The sequence below is a fragment of the Myotis myotis genome, unplaced genomic scaffold, assembly GCF_014108235.1.
Source record: "Myotis myotis isolate mMyoMyo1 unplaced genomic scaffold, mMyoMyo1.p scaffold_m19_p_1, whole genome shotgun sequence".
NCBI classification, from domain to species: domain Eukaryota; kingdom Metazoa; phylum Chordata; class Mammalia; order Chiroptera; family Vespertilionidae; genus Myotis; species Myotis myotis.
The window spans coordinates 223,309,919-223,329,303 of NW_023416313.1; the positions used below are offsets into that span (position 1 = coordinate 223,309,919).

At 46.3% G+C, this 19,385-nt stretch overlaps 1 protein-coding gene across 10 annotated transcripts in view; it reads left to right on the top strand.

The window, feature by feature from the left end:
• Positions 1-18,964, top strand: part of DICER1 (dicer 1, ribonuclease III) — a 63,837-nt gene extending 44,873 nt beyond the window's left edge. For 9 of the 10 annotated variants that reach the window (XM_036317973.1, XM_036317994.1, XM_036317947.1 and 6 more), the window contains 9 exons: positions 23-128; positions 903-1,078; positions 1,868-2,648; positions 5,663-5,818; positions 8,830-9,736; positions 11,565-11,833; positions 13,993-14,155; positions 14,246-14,321; positions 14,662-18,964. In XM_036317973.1, coding sequence (XP_036173866.1) covers positions 23-128; positions 903-1,078; positions 1,868-2,648; positions 5,663-5,818; positions 8,830-9,736; positions 11,565-11,833; positions 13,993-14,155; positions 14,246-14,321; positions 14,662-14,827 — 2,800 coding nt within the window. In that variant the 3' untranslated portion in view covers positions 14,828-18,964. Of the gene's footprint in view, positions 1-22; positions 129-902; positions 1,079-1,867; positions 2,649-5,662; positions 5,819-8,829; positions 9,737-11,564; positions 11,834-13,992; positions 14,156-14,245; positions 14,322-14,661 lie in introns of those variants that run through there. The other variant, XM_036318002.1, reaches the window with a different exon arrangement.
• Positions 18,965-19,385: the final 421 nt, after the last annotated feature.

A 19,385-nucleotide genomic window follows, 5' to 3' on the forward strand; every position in this document is an offset into this window, starting at 1 on the left:
AATGGTTTTGCCGTTTTTGCAGACTTAATCTTTTGACACCTCGCCATTTGAACCAGAAAGGGAAAGCCCTTCCTCTAAGCAGTGCTGAAAAGAGGAAAGCCAAATGGGAAAGTCTGCAGAATAAACAGGTAATGTTATGAGCATCACTTAATAAAGATAAGTTTGAATTTTATATTATCAAGTGAACTAAGTGACTTGTAAACGTTTTGGAAATTGCCCAACCCTTAGGTTTTGTTTTGGTTTAACTGATGTTATGTGTTGACTTTTATTTGAGTATTTTTTTGGTAAGTATGAGCAGTTTAACTTTTACCCTTGGTCCATTGGTACAGTTATACATGAATCATCCTTATAAATTCTAGGATAAATCCCATTTGCCCTCAAGGATTATTTGAAAAGAAAATTTTTTTTCAATATATCAATTACAGTTGACAGTAGTTGCAGGTGTACAGCATAGTGGTTAGACATTATATAACTTCACCCACACAGTCCCTTCCGTAAGCCCTACACCTCCCTGACATCATACACAGTTATGACAGTGTTACTGACTGTGTTCCCTCTGCTGCACTTTCCATCCCTGTCGCTGTTTTGTAACCACCGATTTGTACTTCCCAGTCCCTTCACCTTTTCACCCAGCCCCTCCCCCTCCTCACCTAGCAGCCATCAGTTTGGCTTATATATTTGGTCCATTGACACAATGTTACCATGAAGTCATCCTTATAAATCCTAGGATAAACCCCGTGTGGCCTTCAAGGATTTGTATGAAAATATTTTCAAAAATAAGATTTTGCTAGTACTTAACGATTTTTGTCCTTATCCAGTAGTGAAAGTGATCTTAGCTTTCTTTTCCATTCTTCTGTGTGTTTGCTTTATATTAATGTTTTCACATTTCTTCGTATTCAAAGATACTGGTTCCCGAACTCTGTGCTATCCATCCGATCCCAGCCTCGCTGTGGCGGAAAGCCGTCTGTCTCCCCAGCGTTCTGTACCGCCTTCACTGCCTTCTGACCGCCGAGGAGCTCCGAGCCCAGACAGCCAGCGATGCCGGCGTGGGAGTCAGATCCCTTCCTGTGGATTTTAGGTAGGCCTGTTTACAAAAGAACTGAATTAAGTTTAAACTTTAACTTTATCTAAAATGGTTCTTAAAAGACTAAAAGAACAAGGATGCCTAATAGGTGACATAAATGCATCCTTTGATTCCTAAGTGAAAAATCTACATATTGAGTCCTGTGTTCTTGTGATGTTATAGAGGGAGGTGAGATACTAGGATCAAAAATAGTCATCCCTCCCTCAGCGATGGGAGCTGAAATGAAAACAGTCCTTGTAACCGTGCTGACCTTCGAAGCCTGCTTCCTCTTACAAAACGGATCTATATTGAAAAGCAGTGCCTTGGTTTCTTCGTCTTCACTATGTTCTCCCCCCATTATTTCCCCACTAGTAAAGTCTCTGCACTCTCTGGGGATTATTGGCTTAACCTCTCAGATTAATTTTGATTATCCAGTTGGCAAGACCATGTGGTTCTGGAGAGTGAGGGACTTTGAAATGGAACGGCAGGAACTGTTGTTCGCTCCTCTTCCGCGTTGTTAGCTTAGGCGCAGAGAGGTTATGTGAATGGCCCCAAGTTTCCCAGCTCTGAGCCGAGGACTGACCCGGCTTCAGCGCCTGGCGGCCACACTGTTACTGACGGATGGAAGCAGCGCAGGCGCCCGTCCGCTCCGCAGTGCAGTGCAGGCTTCTGCCTTGGAAACTGGTTTCTCCTCTCCAGTAGGAGCACGAATACAGGGATCTCTGTTTCATAGTCAGGTGACTCTTGCTCTAGGCCTAGCCCTTTTGAAGGATCTGATGAAAAGTTATAAAAATGTCTTTGCAGATACCCTAACTTAGACTTTGGGTGGAAAAAATCTATCGACAGCAAATCTTTCATCTCAATTGCTAACTCCTCTTCAGCTGACAATGACCATTACTGTAAGCACAGCACAATTGTCCCTGAGCATGCTGCACATCAAGGTGCTAGTAGAACCTCCTCTCTAGAGAATCATGACCAAATGTCTGTGACCTGCAGAGCGCTACTCAGTGAGTCACCTGGTAAGCTCCCCATTGACGTGCCCACAGACCTCACAGCAATTAACGGTCTTTCTTACAATAGAAATCTTGCCAATGGCAGTTATGATTTAGCTAACAGAGACTTTTGCCAAGGAAATCAGCTGAATTACTACAAGCAGGAAATACCTGTACAACCAACTACCTCATATCCCATTCAGAATTTATACAATTGTGAGAACCAGCCCACGCCCAGCGATGAATGTACTCTACTGAGTAATAAATACCTTGATGGAAATGCTAACAAATCTACCTCAGATGGCAGTCCCGTGGGGGCCACAGTGCCTGGTCCCACAGAAGCTGTTGCCGTGTGCAAGGACAGGCTGGGCTCTGCGCAGAGCCCCTCTCCTGGCTACTCCTCCAGGACTCTGGGCCCAAACCCTGGACTCATTCTTCAGGCTTTGACCCTTTCGAATGCCAGCGATGGATTCAACCTGGAGCGGCTCGAGATGCTGGGGGACTCCTTCCTAAAGCACGCCATCACCACGTATCTATTTTGCACTTACCCTGATGCGCACGAGGGCCGCCTTTCATACATGAGAAGCAAAAAGGTAAGAGTTCCTCGTTTTACGTTGAGAGTTAGAACAATTACTCGTTGTGCCCGGATTGGTTGCAAGTATTGGGTAGTTTCGGGGAGAAGAAAAGTATTAACCTCAGGGACCCCACACCGTCATGTGCCGCTGAAGCCGGTGGCATGCGTGCCCAGGAGTGACACAGATCTGCTTGTCACCGATGAAGCACTCAGGTTTGGGGGCTGCTGATCTGATGTGACTGACTGACTGATAGACATTCAGATGCAGCATCTGTGAGAGCTCGTGCCCTCCTTAACGGAGGTGAATGAGGTGTTTACTTGGGAGAGCGCTGTCTCGGTGGACAAGACACGGCTTCCACGGGGCGCGCGTCTCCGAGGCGCAGGGTGCTGGGGAGGGAAAGAGCAGCACTTCTCAGCTCAGTACCCAGCGGGAGGAGCCTGAGCCTCGGGCTCTGAGTGAGCCGTGCCTGATAAGACAAAGGGAGGGCGCGCTCTTAAATTTAGTGTGGAGTCAAGATTTAAGGAAGAAAAGTAGTGAAGGTAAAATCTTTAATGATGATGAAAAGAGGTGTCACAAGTCAGCGTGTGCCTGTTTGGCAGATAACTTAGCTCCGGCAGATAACTTAGCCTGAGCACTCAGCGAGGGGTTACCACTCACGGTCAGAGGAGGTGTTCACGGAAGAGGTGTGTCCACAGTGCGACCGTGAAATGGACAAATGGCAGAGCCTGTCGGCTCTCTGGGTCGGCGGCGGCCACGGTCAGAAGTGTGGAAATTCCTGAGAAAAGACCTGAAAAGGCGGTGGGTCGAAGCCGTACTCCTGGGCGAGGGAATCTGCACTTTGAATGTGTAGGTCACTGGAATGTTGAAGGCACTTTTTGCATGAGGGACTATGAATATCAGTGAAGTGGTGGTTTTAAATGACCGGTCTGGTGGCAGCGTGCAGCGTGAGTTGAAAAGCAAGACCAAACCAAGCTGGACAGTCAGTTGGCTTTGGAGCAGAAGTGGGCGTCTGGGGGAGCGGCATTTCAGAGGCAGGGATGCTGGCCGACACGAAGTGCTTCCTCTGCCAGGCCTGCTCTCTTCTTCCATCTTGTCGATGAGGGTGCTGGGGCAGCAGAGGCGAACTGCCTGAGCTCATGGCAGGTAGATGGCAGCCCAGCCTGGCTATGAGAGACCTCGCTCTTCACCATTGCACCGACCTGCCCTTGATATTGCCCTGTAACGCCAGGCACTAGACAGGACCTTACAGCCCTTCTCCCGTAATCTTTTCAACAAGCCCCTGGGAGGTAGATAACGTCTCCATTTTGCAGATGAGAAAACTGCTTAGAGAGCTTAGCTCCTGTAGGTCATCTAGCTGGTCCGGGGCGGCCAGGCGTTCACCCGAGGCTGGAGCCCCTGCCTCTCACCATCGTCTCTGCTGCATCCCAGCACGGTAGGGAGGATGTAGCGATGGCAACCACACACACACACGCACGCACACACACACACACATGCGCGCGCGCGCGCACACACACACACACACACACACACACGCACACACACACGGAGGTTGGGGCGATGATGATGCTGGTTGTGAGGTAGACAGAAATGTAGGAATCAGGGTTCAGGTTGGGTGTTTAGACCTCATGAAATATGAAGTGGGATGTTCAGATAATTGAGAATTTAGGACTAACATACGGTTTGGGAAATAAGCTTTATATGAGTGAGATTTCCCAGGGGTGGTTGGGAATCAGAGGCTAAGAATGACTACCCTGTTAGGTAAGAAAGACATGATTTTATATTTCGAAAATCCATCCATTCATCTGCTCAGAGAGCTTTGACTCCTCTTTCCTGTGGAAGTTCCCCCTCCCTTTGCCTGGGGTAAGACCTTCCAGGGTGCTCAGCCCCAGATAGGCCCGTCTCCTAGCCAGGCCGACGCCCTTGTCTTCCCGCGGACCCCGGCCCCGGGGCACACGGCAGCTGGTGGCTTCTCGGAGCACTCACCCATTTCCCCTTGCTGAATCCGGCTTGTCCCACGCTGAGCTCCACGCGTCCTTCCTTAGTTCTCTCCTGCCAACTGTTCCCATCGACTTTGTGACTCCCTCCTCTCACTGGCATCTGGGATGCTGTGTCCTCATAGTATGGAGAAGGAACTAGCATTTATTTGAGCTGTTAAATTTCCCAGCCTAGGAAAGCCCTTCAGCAAGTGCTGGGGTCGGTGGACACCTCTCCCTCCGCGCTGTTCTGTGCAGAGCCCGCTCCTGCTGACATTGTTCTCCCAGGGACGCTGCCCTGGCGCCTCTCCCGCTGGGTGCTGGTCCCGTGGGATTGCGTTACGTGGAAGAAGGGCTCATGAAGGACTTAAATAAAAAGAAACCCAGTGTTTAGAAAACGGAAATGAGGTGACAGTTCTAGACACTAGTTTCCAAGTAAAAATGAGACAGAAATGCAGTAATTTGAGTTGATGGGAAGCCTCAGGGAAAACAGAAATAAGGGTTTTATTGATGCAAATAAACAAGGGAGTTGTTCTTTATTGCCTTTTGCTTGACTTTAAAATGATTGAACAATACTATCTTGAAATACCATTCAAAACAAAGGAGTGATGTTGGAGAAAACATTACATTTGAAATTATTTGTGGCGTGGGCTCTCACATTGTAAAGTAATTTGAGCTCTGTTCAGTGCCAGATTCACTTTACTTCATTGAGAATATTGTGACCTCTTGGACTTATGTGGATTCTTTTTCAAAAATTTCAAAATTAGCATTTTGCATTTTATATCATCATTTTATATCAACCTGCTTTCTACAGGTTGAAATTGAACTGTTTCTTCTGACTTAAGGAATTTGCATGGATACATCAGTTTTTTCGGATCTGCATTTAAAACTCAAATACTCATCTAACTACACTAAAGGATAGAGGACTTAATATTTTCCATCAGTCTTTATAATTGATGAGCAGTTATAATAATCTAGGTACAAATACGTTCACATGCTCCTGTGAGTTACAGCAGAGAAGGTGCATAGTAAGTGTGTTGTAAACTTTTTCTGCCGAAGGTCAGCAACTGCAATCTGTATCGGCTTGGGAAGAAGAAGGGGCTGCCCAGCCGCATGGTGGTGTCCATATTCGATCCCCCTGTGAACTGGCTTCCTCCTGGTTATGTAGTCAATCAAGACAAAAGCAGCACAGATAAATGGGAGAAGGATGAAATGGTAAGTTTGTGGTAACCGGAGGATTCCTTTTTTGGTGAGGGGAGAAATTTGTTCTATTAAGTTTTTGTTTTTTTCCCCCTGGTATGTTTATAATAGAGTATATATTTGATATATTGATTTAATATATCTATAAATAGACTGTCTTTTCATTGGATTTAGAAACAATGTTGCAATTTTGAAAGAAGACACTTTCTCTTCCTTTGTGCAAGTTAGAAGATTATCTAATTTAGTGTTCAAAAGAAGAAAAATAAAACATTTTTTATATAACATTTCACCTTACTGTTGGTGTTATAGTTTATCATAGATTCCCTACTCAGCTCTGTTCAGTTAAATGACTTTTCAGTGACCTATGATCTCTAGTCTGTGAAATAATACAATTTCAGTAAGATCTTGCTTTTGCAGCTCAGGGTTTTTGCAGGACTGTTTCTTCTTTTGTGACCTAAAAATAATAAGTAAATAAATCGCCGTACGTAAAGGTTGTAGGTTTCTGGCACTAGTTTAAATGTTGCCTGATTTCAGAAGATGCGGTTGCTTCCTGGTATCTTGTCTTGAAGGCCAGCAGAGGGCACCTGGGAGGGCCTGGGCGCTGCGCTGGTGGGGCAGCGGCCAGCATTGGCTGGGAACTCCAGCGCCTCTGCCAGGGGCGCGGCGCGCAGGCGGCCGGCTCTCAGGGACTCTCCCTCGGTGAGCCGCGCGCTGTGGCTTCCCTTTCGCTTCCGCGACGGTGAGCAGGCGCGTCCGGCTGTGTGTGTCGCCTTCTTTCTGACGTGCAGGTCCCAGCCGTCTGTCGTCAGTGTTTCTGGGTCACACACTCGGTGACCCAGTCTGGATGTTACCTCTGTATTGAGTATATTTTTAGTCACGCAGTTTTTGACTTACAGATAGTTAACTTATGTGGGAAAACATGAGGAGAATATTTTAATAAGAATTGGGTTAGAAAAAGTACATATTATTAATTTAGAGATAGGTAGAACCTTAGGAGGAAATGTGTAGACTGAGAACTTTAGAGAAAATAATACATTTTTACAAAAATTATTCTGGCAACAATTATCGTGCTCTGTAAATACTGTTTTATAATATAATTGACTTTTTAAAAAAACTACGAATATAGAAGAATAAAGCTGATGTAGTCATGTCCTTTTGATTTAAAAAAGTTGTGTTTTTGTTTTTAAGGTCTAGCAAACAGTTCCTTTTCTTGACATTGCAGAAGAACTGGCACTTTGGTTCCTGGAAAACATTAAAAATACTGTTCCTACTTCCACTGAGTAGTTTATACAATGAAACAGGCCCTTACATGCTATTGCAAAGCATAGTCTCGTTGCATTCCTGTTGTCACTGCCCTGCCCCTCAGCAATCATGCGGGGCAGTCGCTAGGTAGAAAGCGCACGGGGACTGTGGAGGAGAGTTGCAGGCTGGGCTTTTATTTTTAAAGAGCGTGAAGTGCTCTTGGGAACCACTGAGTGAGGTAGAATCCCACTGTTCTGCAGGGAAACGGAAACCCTGGGACTTAAAGAACTTTGCCCAAGGTCATACAGCTTCTTTGTGATAAAGCTCAGTCCTTTGTTTTGTTTCTTGCTTTTCTGCACTCCGCTGATTTTAGCTTACGTTAGCGTCTCTATAAAAATATGTGGATGTTTTTAATTAAAAATTATTCAGTCTGATTTTTTTTTTTAATTGTAATTTGGCCCTTTCTTCTAAGGACCAAACAGTTAGTAAAAAAAAGAAAAATCTCGTGTTACCAGGAAAGTATAGGATTTTTAACAGGGAATAGTTCCTCGAGGTCTGCCATTGTAGTTCCTTTTAGTTCCTTATTCTTGAAAAAGTTTTATAAACTTTTTTTATTTAAAAAAATATACATTGTTAAAGGTATATGGCTTGGCTCACTGCTCTTATTTCTTTTCAAACAATTACAGTTTGTATCTCTTTTGAGTCTGGCTTAAAATGAAAATATTTGCAGCATTTAAAAAGCGCTTGACAGAAAGTTTGAAAACCTTTCAGAACACTCTGGAAAGTTGTCATTCTCAAAAGTGAAGCACAGCCTGCTGCCTCTCCCCCAGAGTCAAGTCTTGATGTGTGTGGTTTTTCTTGTTTGTGTTTTTTTTTATTTTTATTTTATTACTCAACAGAAATTTGGCATCTTCCTAGCATTGCAAAAAAGTTACGTCATTACTGAATCCTAGCCCATTATTAAGGTTGTCATTCACAAATAAGCTGTTGCCAAAGAAATTGGAATTAGCAAAGATCCTCTGACAGAAATTGGATTGTTGTGTTTCATGTTAGTCTAAATTTTCTTCTATTTTTGTCAGTTACGCTATAATCAGTTACCCTGATTACTGTAGCTCAGTGGAGGGGAAAAGCATAATTTCTCAAATTCATAGCTTAGGTCAGTGATCACTTTTAGTTTTCAAAGTAAAGCAATTTAGTTTTACATTGTAGCAAATGTACTTTGATTTGAAGTAGAAATAGGGACAGACACTATATCATGAAACTTGCACATTTTTAATGTTACAAATATTTAAGAAATAATTCTATCTGTTTTATATTATACTCTTAATTGCAAAGATAATGCTTTTTTGCATTTGGAATTTAATTTTATTAATTTGAAAATCTTTTAGAACTTTTTCGGCAAAATTGAAGATCTCTGTGGTTGGCATATGAGTACTTTCATTGTGTATTCTGCCGGAGTTAGAGTTCTCAGCTGAATTTTGCCTTGTGGCCATTAACTTTAACTTCATATTCCATGTATAAAATCATCAGCTTAAAGCTTCGGACTGGATAAAGGTCATTTTATAACTCAGAAAATGAACATTCAAAGAACATGTTTTACTTTGTTTATATGATTAAATAACTTATTTTATGTTAATTGAAAACAAATGGCTGTGATTTTAAAGTTGCCTTTTAGTATTTGTGGTTGTCATTTGAAATTATCCATAACCCTTGCTTTTATTGAGTCTCCAAACCTTTTAAAACCAGCAGCTATGTCTCCCTCCTGCCCCATTCCCCTCTTGCAGACAAAGGACTGCATGTTGGCTAATGGCAAACTGGACGATGACTTTGACGAGGACGAGGAGGAGGGCCTGCTGTGGAGGGCCCCCAAGGAGGACGCCGACGACGAGGACGACCTCCTGGAGTACGACCAGGAGCACATCCAGTTCATAGACAACATGCTGATGGGCTCGGGAGCGTTTGTGAAGAAAATCCCTCTCTCCCCCTTTTCAGCCGCCGACTCAGCATATGAGTGGAAAATGCCCAAAAAAGCCTCCTTAGGTAGCATGCCGTTTTCAGCAGACTTCGAGGACTTTGACTATAGCTCTTGGGATGCCATGTGCTATCTGGATCCTAGCAAAGCTGTGGAAGAGGATGACTTTGTGGTGGGGTTCTGGAACCCGTCAGAGGAAAACTGTGGTGTTGACACAGGGAAACAGTCCATTTCTTACGACCTGCACACGGAGCAGTGCATTGCTGACAAAAGCATCGCCGACTGCGTGGAGGCCCTGCTGGGCTGCTATTTAACCAGCTGTGGCGAGAGGGCGGCTCAGCTTTTCCTCTGCTCGCTGGGGCTGAAGGTGCTCCCTGTAATTAAAAGGACTGAGCGCGAGAAGGCCGTGTGCCCTGCCCGGGAGAATTGCGGCAGCCAACAAAGGAGCCTTTCAGGGAGCCGGGCGGCCCCGGCCCCGGCCCCGGCCCCGGCCCCGGCCCCGGCCAGCCCCCGCGCCGCCGCGGGGAGGGACGTGGAGTACGGCTGCCTGAAGATCCCGCCCCGCTGCATGTTCGACCATCCGGACGCAGATAAGACGCTGACGCACCTCATATCCGGTTTTGAGAATTTTGAAGAGAAAATCAACTACAGATTCAAGAACAAGGCTTACCTTCTGCAGGCGTTTACCCACGCCTCCTACCACTACAACACCATTACCGGTAAGGCGCCAGGCCCGCCGCGCTTCTCTGAAAGTGCGGCCACGTGTTAATCGCGTTATTTTGGCCTCATAGAAAAATGATCTGTGCGTGTTCAGACTCGGTGCTTAACACGCGGGGCGGGGGGGAGGCCACGGCCAGCGGAAAGCCTGGCCTCTCCTCTGGGGAGCAGGCGCTGCTCTTTGGGAAGAGGGGGTGGCCCTCTGTCCCGCTCACACATGTCACGTCACGTGCTGCGGGATCCCGGGGGGCGGCCGCATCGTGGGGTGTCGCTCCTGTCTCAGCCCGCCCAGGGGCTCTCTGCCGCCCAGGGCTGCTCTGGGCTCCTGATGTATGTGTGTGTTCTGGAGGTACTTCCACACCCTTTTATCGTAATTCTAAAGATGAATAGGTGATAAGAACCTGCTTCACAGAGGCTTCATGCCCTTGCTCTGACCGCTGCCGTCTTCTCTGCACTGTGCTCCCTGCTGCTTCCCGTCTGTATGTAACAGGCTCCCCGCCCGTTGCCTTAGAACAGCGTCGCCAACCTTTCAGACCTCACGGACCACCGGTTGGCGACCGCTGCCTTAGAAGGAAGAACGGGCACCTAACAGCTAACACCGCGTCAGCCTGCGCAACACAGCTCAAGTCCATGTGTCTTTCTGTCTCACAGTAACAAATGCTTGAGTCCAGAACACCAAAGCCAAGCAGAAAGTGTGTGTAAGGAAAAGAATGTAGGTTAAGATGGTCTGAGGAATGTGAAGCCAAAAAGTGAAAAGGCATCCGACTCCATTCTAGAAAGATTGGTGAAACGAAACCTGTTTTTCTTGGAGAGTGTAACGAGGCCGGGTTTTCTACCGCCCAGTCCTGGGTGAGGCCTGGGCTCTAGCCTGTCTCAGCCCCTCCCTGGGGGGCGGCTGGGCAAGTCATTCTGTCTGTCCCTGCCTCAGTTTCCGCAGGCGAAGGGACTCTTTACTAACGGAGAAAGATGAGGTGCTGGTTAATATCGGTAACTTTCACATTTTGACAATCAACTGCTTTTGCTCAAGGTCTTGGCTCACTTTGCAACTTTTATTTCTCAGTCTCTTGGTTTGTGTAAAATTCATTTTTTCTATTAATCTTTTTTTTTAGAGGGAGAGGAAGGGAGGGTGGGGAAGGAGAGAGGGAGAGAGAAACATCGATGTGAGAGTGAAACATCGATTGGCTGCCTCCTGCACGCCTACCAGAGATCGAGTCCGCAACCTGGGCATATGCCTGACCGGGAGTCAAACCGGCAACCTTTCCGTGCACAGGACGACGCCCCACCAACTGAGCCACACCAGCCAGGGCTCAGTTTCACTGTTTCTAATCCAGGTTGAGAAGAGGGTCTCCTTATACTGTTATCTGTGTAACAGATGTAACCCAGAAATGGCGAGGCGTGTGCCACTTAAATACATTCACGTGTGAGTGAGTGGTGTGCAGTGATGAGACCGCGGTGGAGGCGGACGCGCAGGGTTGGGCTCAGTAAGGGATGCGTGGTGGGGACTTTAGGACGGTGCCGGGGAAAGGGCTCAGGGATAAGGATGTCTCCTGGGAAAGGTTTTCCTCACAAGACGTTTGTCTTCGGGCCACCTAGAGATTTTCTGACCACACGTGTATATAAGAAATGTGCTTAATTTGCCATTAAAATGTAATTGCCAGAGGCTTCAGCAAGTGAGATGTCAAGTGATTTTGTCCTTGAAGAGTGTGTATGAAATGAACCCAGAAAAAAGTCTCTGCTATGGCTCTCGGGCAGGCCTCTCGCCAGTCATTCTGCAGAAGCTGGGTCAGGGCGTTGCCCAGGCTCATGGCTCCCCTTTGGCTCCTCCCTCAGATTGTTACCAGCGCCTGGAATTCCTGGGAGACGCGATTTTGGACTACCTCATAACCAAGCACCTTTACGAAGACCCGCGGCAGCACTCCCCGGGCGTCCTGACAGACCTGCGCTCCGCCCTGGTCAACAACACCATCTTCGCGTCCTTGGCCGTGAAGCACGACTACCACAAGTACTTCAAGGCCGTGTCCCCGGAGCTCTTCCAGGTCATCGACGTGTTTGTGCAGTTCCAGCTCGAGAAGAACGAGATGCAGGGCATGGACTCCGAGGTCAGTGCTGCTGAGCGTGTGCGAGTCAGAGGGGGAGCCGCTGACCGGGGCTCTGGGGAGTCAGGGCTCGGGCTCACAGCTGTGCAGTGGGCCGGAGTCTTTGGGAATTTTAGGAATGGAGGCATGTGGCCATTCACAGGGAGAGGGAGCCCAGCGCGGTCCAGTGTGGCACCCTTCCCCACCGGTTCAGGCTCCCGAGAGGTGTCCCCGCGGTGGCCTGACCCAGTGGCCTCCTCGGGGCTTCTCCCTGCCTTGCTCTTCAGCATGTGTCGGGAATATTTGCTCACGTCTCAGGTAAGCAGGACAAACACGTATTCTGCTTCTACTGGAAATGGAAAATCTCAGTTAAAAACCAAACTTCTGCATTGCTAACCGTTGGGATTTGAGAGGCCTCTCCGTAAGTTCAGCCAGAGGTTCGCTGGTGATGGAGCTGCTTCTGATGTTGGTGACTCCTCTGCAGCTTTGTCGGCAAGGCTGTTGCCTAGGTGTTCCCAGCGCCGGGTGCTTGCCGCCACTCCTCTGCGTCCCTCCTCCTCCCCATGCTGACTCCTTGGCGTCCCTTCCTTTTGTAGATTTTTTGTAAGGAGTGAAGGAACTTATTCATAAATTCCTCTGATAGCTGTTATCATTGTTCTTTTTTGATTGGTTCCTTTTTAAATTTCAAACCGTTGTTGGGGCTTTCATGCATTCCCTTGACTTCCTTGGAAGCGAAGGCTCTCAGTCTAGACCAGCCGCAGGCAGGCAGGCTCCGTGCAGGCGGCCGGCGCTGCCCCGGGCAGTGTGAGAGCGAGTGTGTCGCAGGAAACTAGGCCGTAGAACCGTCTCGCAGTCAGCATCACTTCTGGTCTCATCCTCCCAAACGCTGCAAGCTTAGAATGAGAGAGATTCTCCGAAATTTAAATGCCCTTTTACATGACGAGGGGACCTACTGGTTCTGTAATCTGTGTTCATTCTTTTTTCCTCTCCGTCGTTTACATAAATATGTATGGAAGTTACAAAAACTATTTGGAAATGTCATGGTCTGGCTTTTTAAATTTACTATTTGATCTTAAGAATTCTCTCCACTTTTCTGGGCCTCAGTTTCCTCATCTGTAAAAGGAAAGAATTAAACTTCATATGCTTTAAAATTCCTTTCTACCTCAAAACCATGATGTATGAACAATAACTCTTATTTCCCAGTAGTCAGTGTTATAATTTGTATATAGAACTTTGTTTCACTAAAAACTGTTTAGAAATTACTGTCCCCTCCTTTTAATTTCTCTTTCACAAGTAGTTTATGTTTATTTTAGAAGGCAGATGTAAACATGCGTATAAGAGGGGTTATGTTATGCGTGGTTTTCCACACTCTCTTCTTTTCCCTGCGTGTGTGGGGGTGACTGTCAGTAGCTGCATGCTGGTCAGGGCACGGCTGTCAGGGAGCGCATCTAGTCGTCCTTGCAGCTGGGTATTTAAGCTGCTTTTAGTTAGGACTTTTAATAAACATAATGTGATAAATATGCTTATATATCCAGTTACCTCCTTACGATAAGTTCCCAGAGGTGGAATTGCTGCGAAAAAACAATTGTGAACCTTTAAAAGGCTTTTGATACGCATGTAAGTTTTTATTCTGTGAAGTTGAATACCTGCTGTTTGTCAGGTACTCTTTTACAGCAAACATGCATTAAGTGTTTCATAAAAAGGAGCTTGGAGGAAAATATCTTCCAAATAGGGTTTCCCTGCCCAGAAAGGGGCCGTCCGTGCCCTCAGCAGCGTGCGTCCTCCCTGCCTGTCCCACCAGCACTCCCCCGCCCTGCCCAGCCGCCCGGCAGCTCTGCGGAGGTGCAGTTCTTTGATGATGAGTGAATTTGAAAGTTTTTAAAATACATTTATTTATTGACTATTTCTAATTTTGTGTTAAAAATTTTGTTCTTATTGAAAAATAATCTTTTTTTCTTTGCTGGGTATAGACTGTTAAAAGGGAGGGGATTTTTTTTTTTTTTGGAGAAATTTGAAAACACTTCATTTTTAGGTAAGTTACTGCTTGTGAAGAACCTAGTGCCATGTGGAGGCAGCCGTGAACAGCTGGTATCGTTACCTTTGTTAGCGATGGAATGAGGGTCCCAGCCGGGAAAGGAAGCTGCCTTCCTGCCTCCTGCTCACAGTCCCTTTTCTCTCCCCAGCTCAGGCGGTCCGAGGAGGATGAGGAGAAGGAGGAGGACATTGAAGTCCCCAAGGCCATGGGGGATATTTTTGAGTCACTTGCTGGTGCCATTTACATGGACAGTGGGATGTCGCTGGAGATGGTTTGGCAGGTGTACTATCCTATGATGCGGCCACTCATAGGTACTGTGGCTCCCCTTCAAAAAAAGCAGAATCAAAATTCAAAGCAACTTCAAGGGTATTATTTACGTTATTTTTTCACTTTGATTACAGAAAAATTTTCTGCAAATGTGCCCCGTTCCCCTGTGCGAGAATTGCTTGAAATGGAACCAGAAACCGCCAAGTTTAGGTAAGCAAAGATGTGCATGGAAAAAATTAACTTATTTCAAATCCAGGGGGAAGTTCTCACAGATGCCGTAAATGAACGATTCCGAAAAATATTTACACGGGGGCACGCTCTCCGCAGTTTCTACTTGTAGTCTGATCGACTTCTCTGCTGTTTTATAAAGTGACGCTGAATTAAAGAAGCCACGGCAGCCCGCCGGCCGCTGTGCGTGAGCCGTCGTGCACGTTTCCCTGGTGTGGTGTCAGCCTGTGCAGGCTCCCGGCCGAGAGCTCACACTCAGAGCTGATTGACAGTCATAATAAATACTCCGACTTCTAATTCATGCTGTTTGGCCTCTTTACAGCCCGGCGGAGAGGACCTACGATGGCAAGGTCAGAGTCACCGTGGAGGTGGTGGGGAAGGGAAAGTTCAAAGGCGTGGGTCGCAGCTACAGGATCGCCAAGTCTGCAGCGGCAAGAAGAGCCCTCCGCAGCCTCAAAGCCAATCAACCTCAGGTTCCCAGCAGCTAAAGCCCCTTTTTAAAATTAAAAAACAAAAAAGCAGAATAAGGTAGAAAATACTTAGATTGAAAAGGATGATTTAAAGTTGATACTGAGCGGAATGAATAGAAGGCAGAATTTAAAGTTTGTTTGATAACAGGATAGATTACAGAATAAAACATTTAACCTATGTATAAAAATTTTGGAACTAATTGTAGTTTTAGTTTTTTGCGCAAACACAATCTTGTCTTCTTTCCTCACTTCTGCTTTGTTTAAACCACAAGAGTGCTTTAATGATGGCATTTAGCAAGCGTTCAGAGCAATTACGGATGGTTTGTTTTGTTTTTAGTATAATTTCCTCACCTTGGCTTAGTGTTAGGAGGCCAGGGAGCTGAAAACTCACACAGTCCCTAGAGTGACGCAGAGTCCTCGTGCCCCCGGTCTGTGCGGCATCGCCAGCCTGTACTGGGGAGCCCAGAGGACGCTGCGAAGCGGGGACGTGTGCCGTGTCACCTCGGTGCCCACGTTCTGCGAAGATGGTGTTCCCAGCGCCATTGCACTTAATCGTGGGGGACAGATGTCAATGGCATTGGCTGGCCAGCTGGTGAATCCAGTGTTAGTGTTCTCGTGCCACGTGTGACAAAGGTTCTTGCCTTAAACGTAACGTCCTCATGGATACGCTTTAATTTCTGATCTTTTTTGGAACAAACTGATTTTACATTCCCTGCATTTTATTGTGTATTAGATGTTGAGACTGTGGGATTCACAACCCACTAGTGTAGCTGTAACTTAAAACAGGAGATTTGGATCTGGCACGTGTATACTAAAGACATTTAAAAAACCAGAATCTGTAGACGGGATTTTTTAAAAAACACCATAATAAAAATGATCTTTGGTTAGCTACCCAGTTTTACTTAAAAAACCTCCTGCTAGGTAGTTCCACTGATAGAAATTGTTTGTGGCAAATAATTTTGCCCTATAGGCTGTTTCTCTAACAAAATTAACCTTAGACATATCACACCTAAAATATGCTGCAGATTTTATAATTCATTGGTCACTTATTTAAAGACAGGCCCAGCACCTTCCCCTTTCGCCTTCTCCCGTGAGTGTCTGCTGCACTGTCCACCATGCTGCGTGTACTGCACTACCAAAGCTGTGCTAGCTGTGGGAGTTTAAAGTGTGAGAAAACTGCCGCGATTGTGATGCGTCCATGATTTAGCTTGTTAATTTAGCTCACCTAGCTCATTATTTCTGTCTTCGGAAAAGAAACAAAAAAAGACATTTTTAGGCATTTGCCTACGTTTCTTTAATTAGACCTGTCGGCACTCTTCACTTAAATACCTCAGTTCTTCTTTTCTCCTGCATGCGTTTCCCCCTGTTTGGTGCTATGTTTATGTATTATGCTTGAAATTTTAATTTTTTTTTGCACTGTACCTATAATACCTCTTAATTTACCTTTATAAAAGCTGTGGGCTGGTCTTGCACTCCCACCAACATACCAGTAGAGGTTTGCTGCAATTTGCCCCATTAATTATGCTTGAAGGTTAAGAAAGCTGAGCAGAGGTGTCTAATGTTCCCAGCACATCGTTCTGAACTTGATCTTCTTGCAGTGCTGCATTTCTGTTTAATTGCAGTTGAATACTGTACCTCCCGCTGTCTGCACCCCTCCCCGAGCAGCGCTCTGCACGTGTCGGCCCGAGGCTGCCGCCTCACTGGCGAGGAGGCCTCAGAGAGGGACGCCCAGCTCCCAACCTTACTTGTCCCCAATCTTACATTGGGATGGATCTAAATTATTAATTGCGTTCCTGAGCAAATTAATTTGAGTGGCCTCGTTTTTAAAATACTGAATTCTGATTTGGAACCTTAGATTTCTGTTTCGTTTTTAAAAAATCTTAGCAGAAGATCTCATGGCAAGTTAAAACCAAGCAATTCTTGGATTACGGAACTGTAACCGTGTCCATGAGCAAGTAAGGCTGGGTGTGGATTTGACTTGTGATGAAGGCATATCACAGATGTCCGAACAGCGCACCGACTACCTGCTGCAGGCGGAGGGCTGCGTTGTCTAGCGCCCTCATTCCCGGGTCGCGGGGCTCTGCCTCCTGGCACCAATGTCAGATTGTTCACAGTACAGTTCCCACTGGGAGAAAATGCCTCAATATATTTTGTAACCTTAAGAAGAGTATTTTTTGTTAATACTTTAAAAGTTCAGACGTGGATATGATTAGGTCATACATTCTCAGGGGTTCAAATTTCCTGCTACCATTCAAAATGTTTTATCAGCAGCAAACGAGCTATTTCTGGTTTTGTTTGTTTTTTTGCTGGAGAAAATTAGCTGATTTTAATTTGTGACTCCCACTTTGAAGCAGTCTCTGACCCCTGGTTGCTCTGTTATAAAGAAAAGCTATGAGTTAGGCGAGTGAAATGGTTATGAACGCTCTGTGCTGCTGAATCTAATGCTGTAACGTTCCCGTTGAGCTTGTTGAAATGTTTCGCGTCTGTTAATTAGGAAAAGGATCACTGCATTGCCCGCCCATCCCCGTCCCCCCTCCTCCTCCCACCGTGTGTGCCATCCCTCCGTCCTGTGGTGGCGACGGGAGGCGGGATGCAGCGTGAGCCTGTGGGTGCTGCGGGCGCTGGGGAGGCCTGCACGCCTGCCCTGAAGCTGACCGCAGAGGCTCCCCGGGCTGTGTGGAGGCCAGTGGGCTTGGCCCTCATTGTAAACGTCTTTAACTTCTGTGTGTACCTTCGCCGCCCCCACTGCGCTGCGCTTGTCACCCCCCCCCGCCCCCCATGGAGCACAGAGCAGCATTGCACTTGGTACCATGCTTACCTCATTTCAAGGAAATATGCTTAACTGAGAGCAAAAAATGTGGTTTGGCCTCGCTGCTGTTTTGATTTACCGAATTTGAAAAAGATAATTCTAATGCCTGCAATGTGTCATGTATCCTTGCACAACTTCAGTGGATCATTCTCGTCTGTGGCATTTTTACTGTTTGTGAAAGTATGACAGAGATTTGTTAACTGAACTCTTAATTATGTTTAAAAATGTTTGTTACTTTTTTCTTTTATATTATGTGATGTGATTAAATGTAGAATGACCTCTAACACTCCTGTAATTTTTATCATTGAACATACTAATATTTTTATTTTCTTAATAATAGCTTGCCCTCAGAGAGATTCAGATTCCCCGGCCTAAATCGCAAGAGATGTAGGCGCCTTTGGTTCCGGTGGTTCAGCTCATGCACCGGCGCTCACCGGCAGTCGGCCCTTCCGTGGGCGCCTGGAGCGGGCGGGGCTGCGGGCGGCAGAGCAATCCAGCCCAGACCCACTGCGTCCAGCCCCGGGCCCGGGGTTTTCCTTTACATCTCACTCTGAGGGGATCTCATTCTCTCACAGAATGTAACCCGCGAGACGGAGACCTTGGTGTTTTTATTTAAGCGGCGTCTGGAATGACGTTGAGTCCTTAGCCAGCTTTGTCCTCTGCGGAAGAGAGGCGCACGCTGCGTTTATCACCTGACGGTTATTTTAATTCCATTTACATAGGTGTATTTTTTCAGCCACTGATTACTTTTCAGGAATTTAATTATCTCCAGATGAATTCCTTTATTTTATATTGTTCATGAAATGGTTTTAAGACACATTGAAGACCGAGCATATTAAAATGATCTTAAGAGTTGGAGACCCTAGGAGTGATGTTAGGGAGCTTGCATTAAGACTCGGTATTTTCCACCAGCAGTGAAAATGGTCTCGCGAAACTGACTTGTAAATATATTTTAATCATTAACTGCTTCTTTTTCAGTCTGTTTTTATTTGGACATCAGCCAGACAGTTTAGATTTTGTAGATGTGCTCAGAATTCACTGTGGCAGCCGGTTGGTTACACAGCAAAACTGCGAAGGTGAACAAAAGTGACATTTCTGGCATTTCTGTTGTAAATAGAGTGCAGGAAAATGACTAAAATCAAGTAATACTAACGTGAACTCTGATTGACAATAAAGTCTTTACCACCACACACGCAGCTGTTTTTAAGGGACGTGATTCCTCACCCGTCGTCATCAGCAGAAGGCTGCGTCTGCACTCATGGGCCGCGGTTACCTTCCATCGTGTTTTTTTTTGTGTAATAATTGTAGCTGAGTAAATCTCCAATAAAGTTATGGTCTGTTCGCTGCGTGGCCTTCTATCTTTTTCTTTTCTCAATTTGATCGGTTCAACTGGGCGATAACTCAAGTAGTTGCCGCAGAAATGGTCTTTAAACGTTTTAATTCCGTGGTCAGCTGGAAACGCAGCTTTCGTCTGGTGACATCCTGTTTACCAGGCTCTGCTTGCCGTCGGCGGTAGCGTTCTGTAGGAACAACTCTCTTTTTCAAGACTCAGGTGACCCCAGGCTGTTTTCTGAAATGCTGCCCCAGTGACTGACGTGTCCCAGGCCCGGGGTTTCTGACGAAAGATCTGACACGTTCCCAAGGGGGACTGGCTCCTTCTGAAATCAGCTTCCAGCTTGTAGGCCCTTCCAAATGGTTAGGAAAGAACTTGACTGCTCCAGGCTTGGGCCCGCCTTCATGCAGCCTCCGTAACTTGAGCACTAGTAG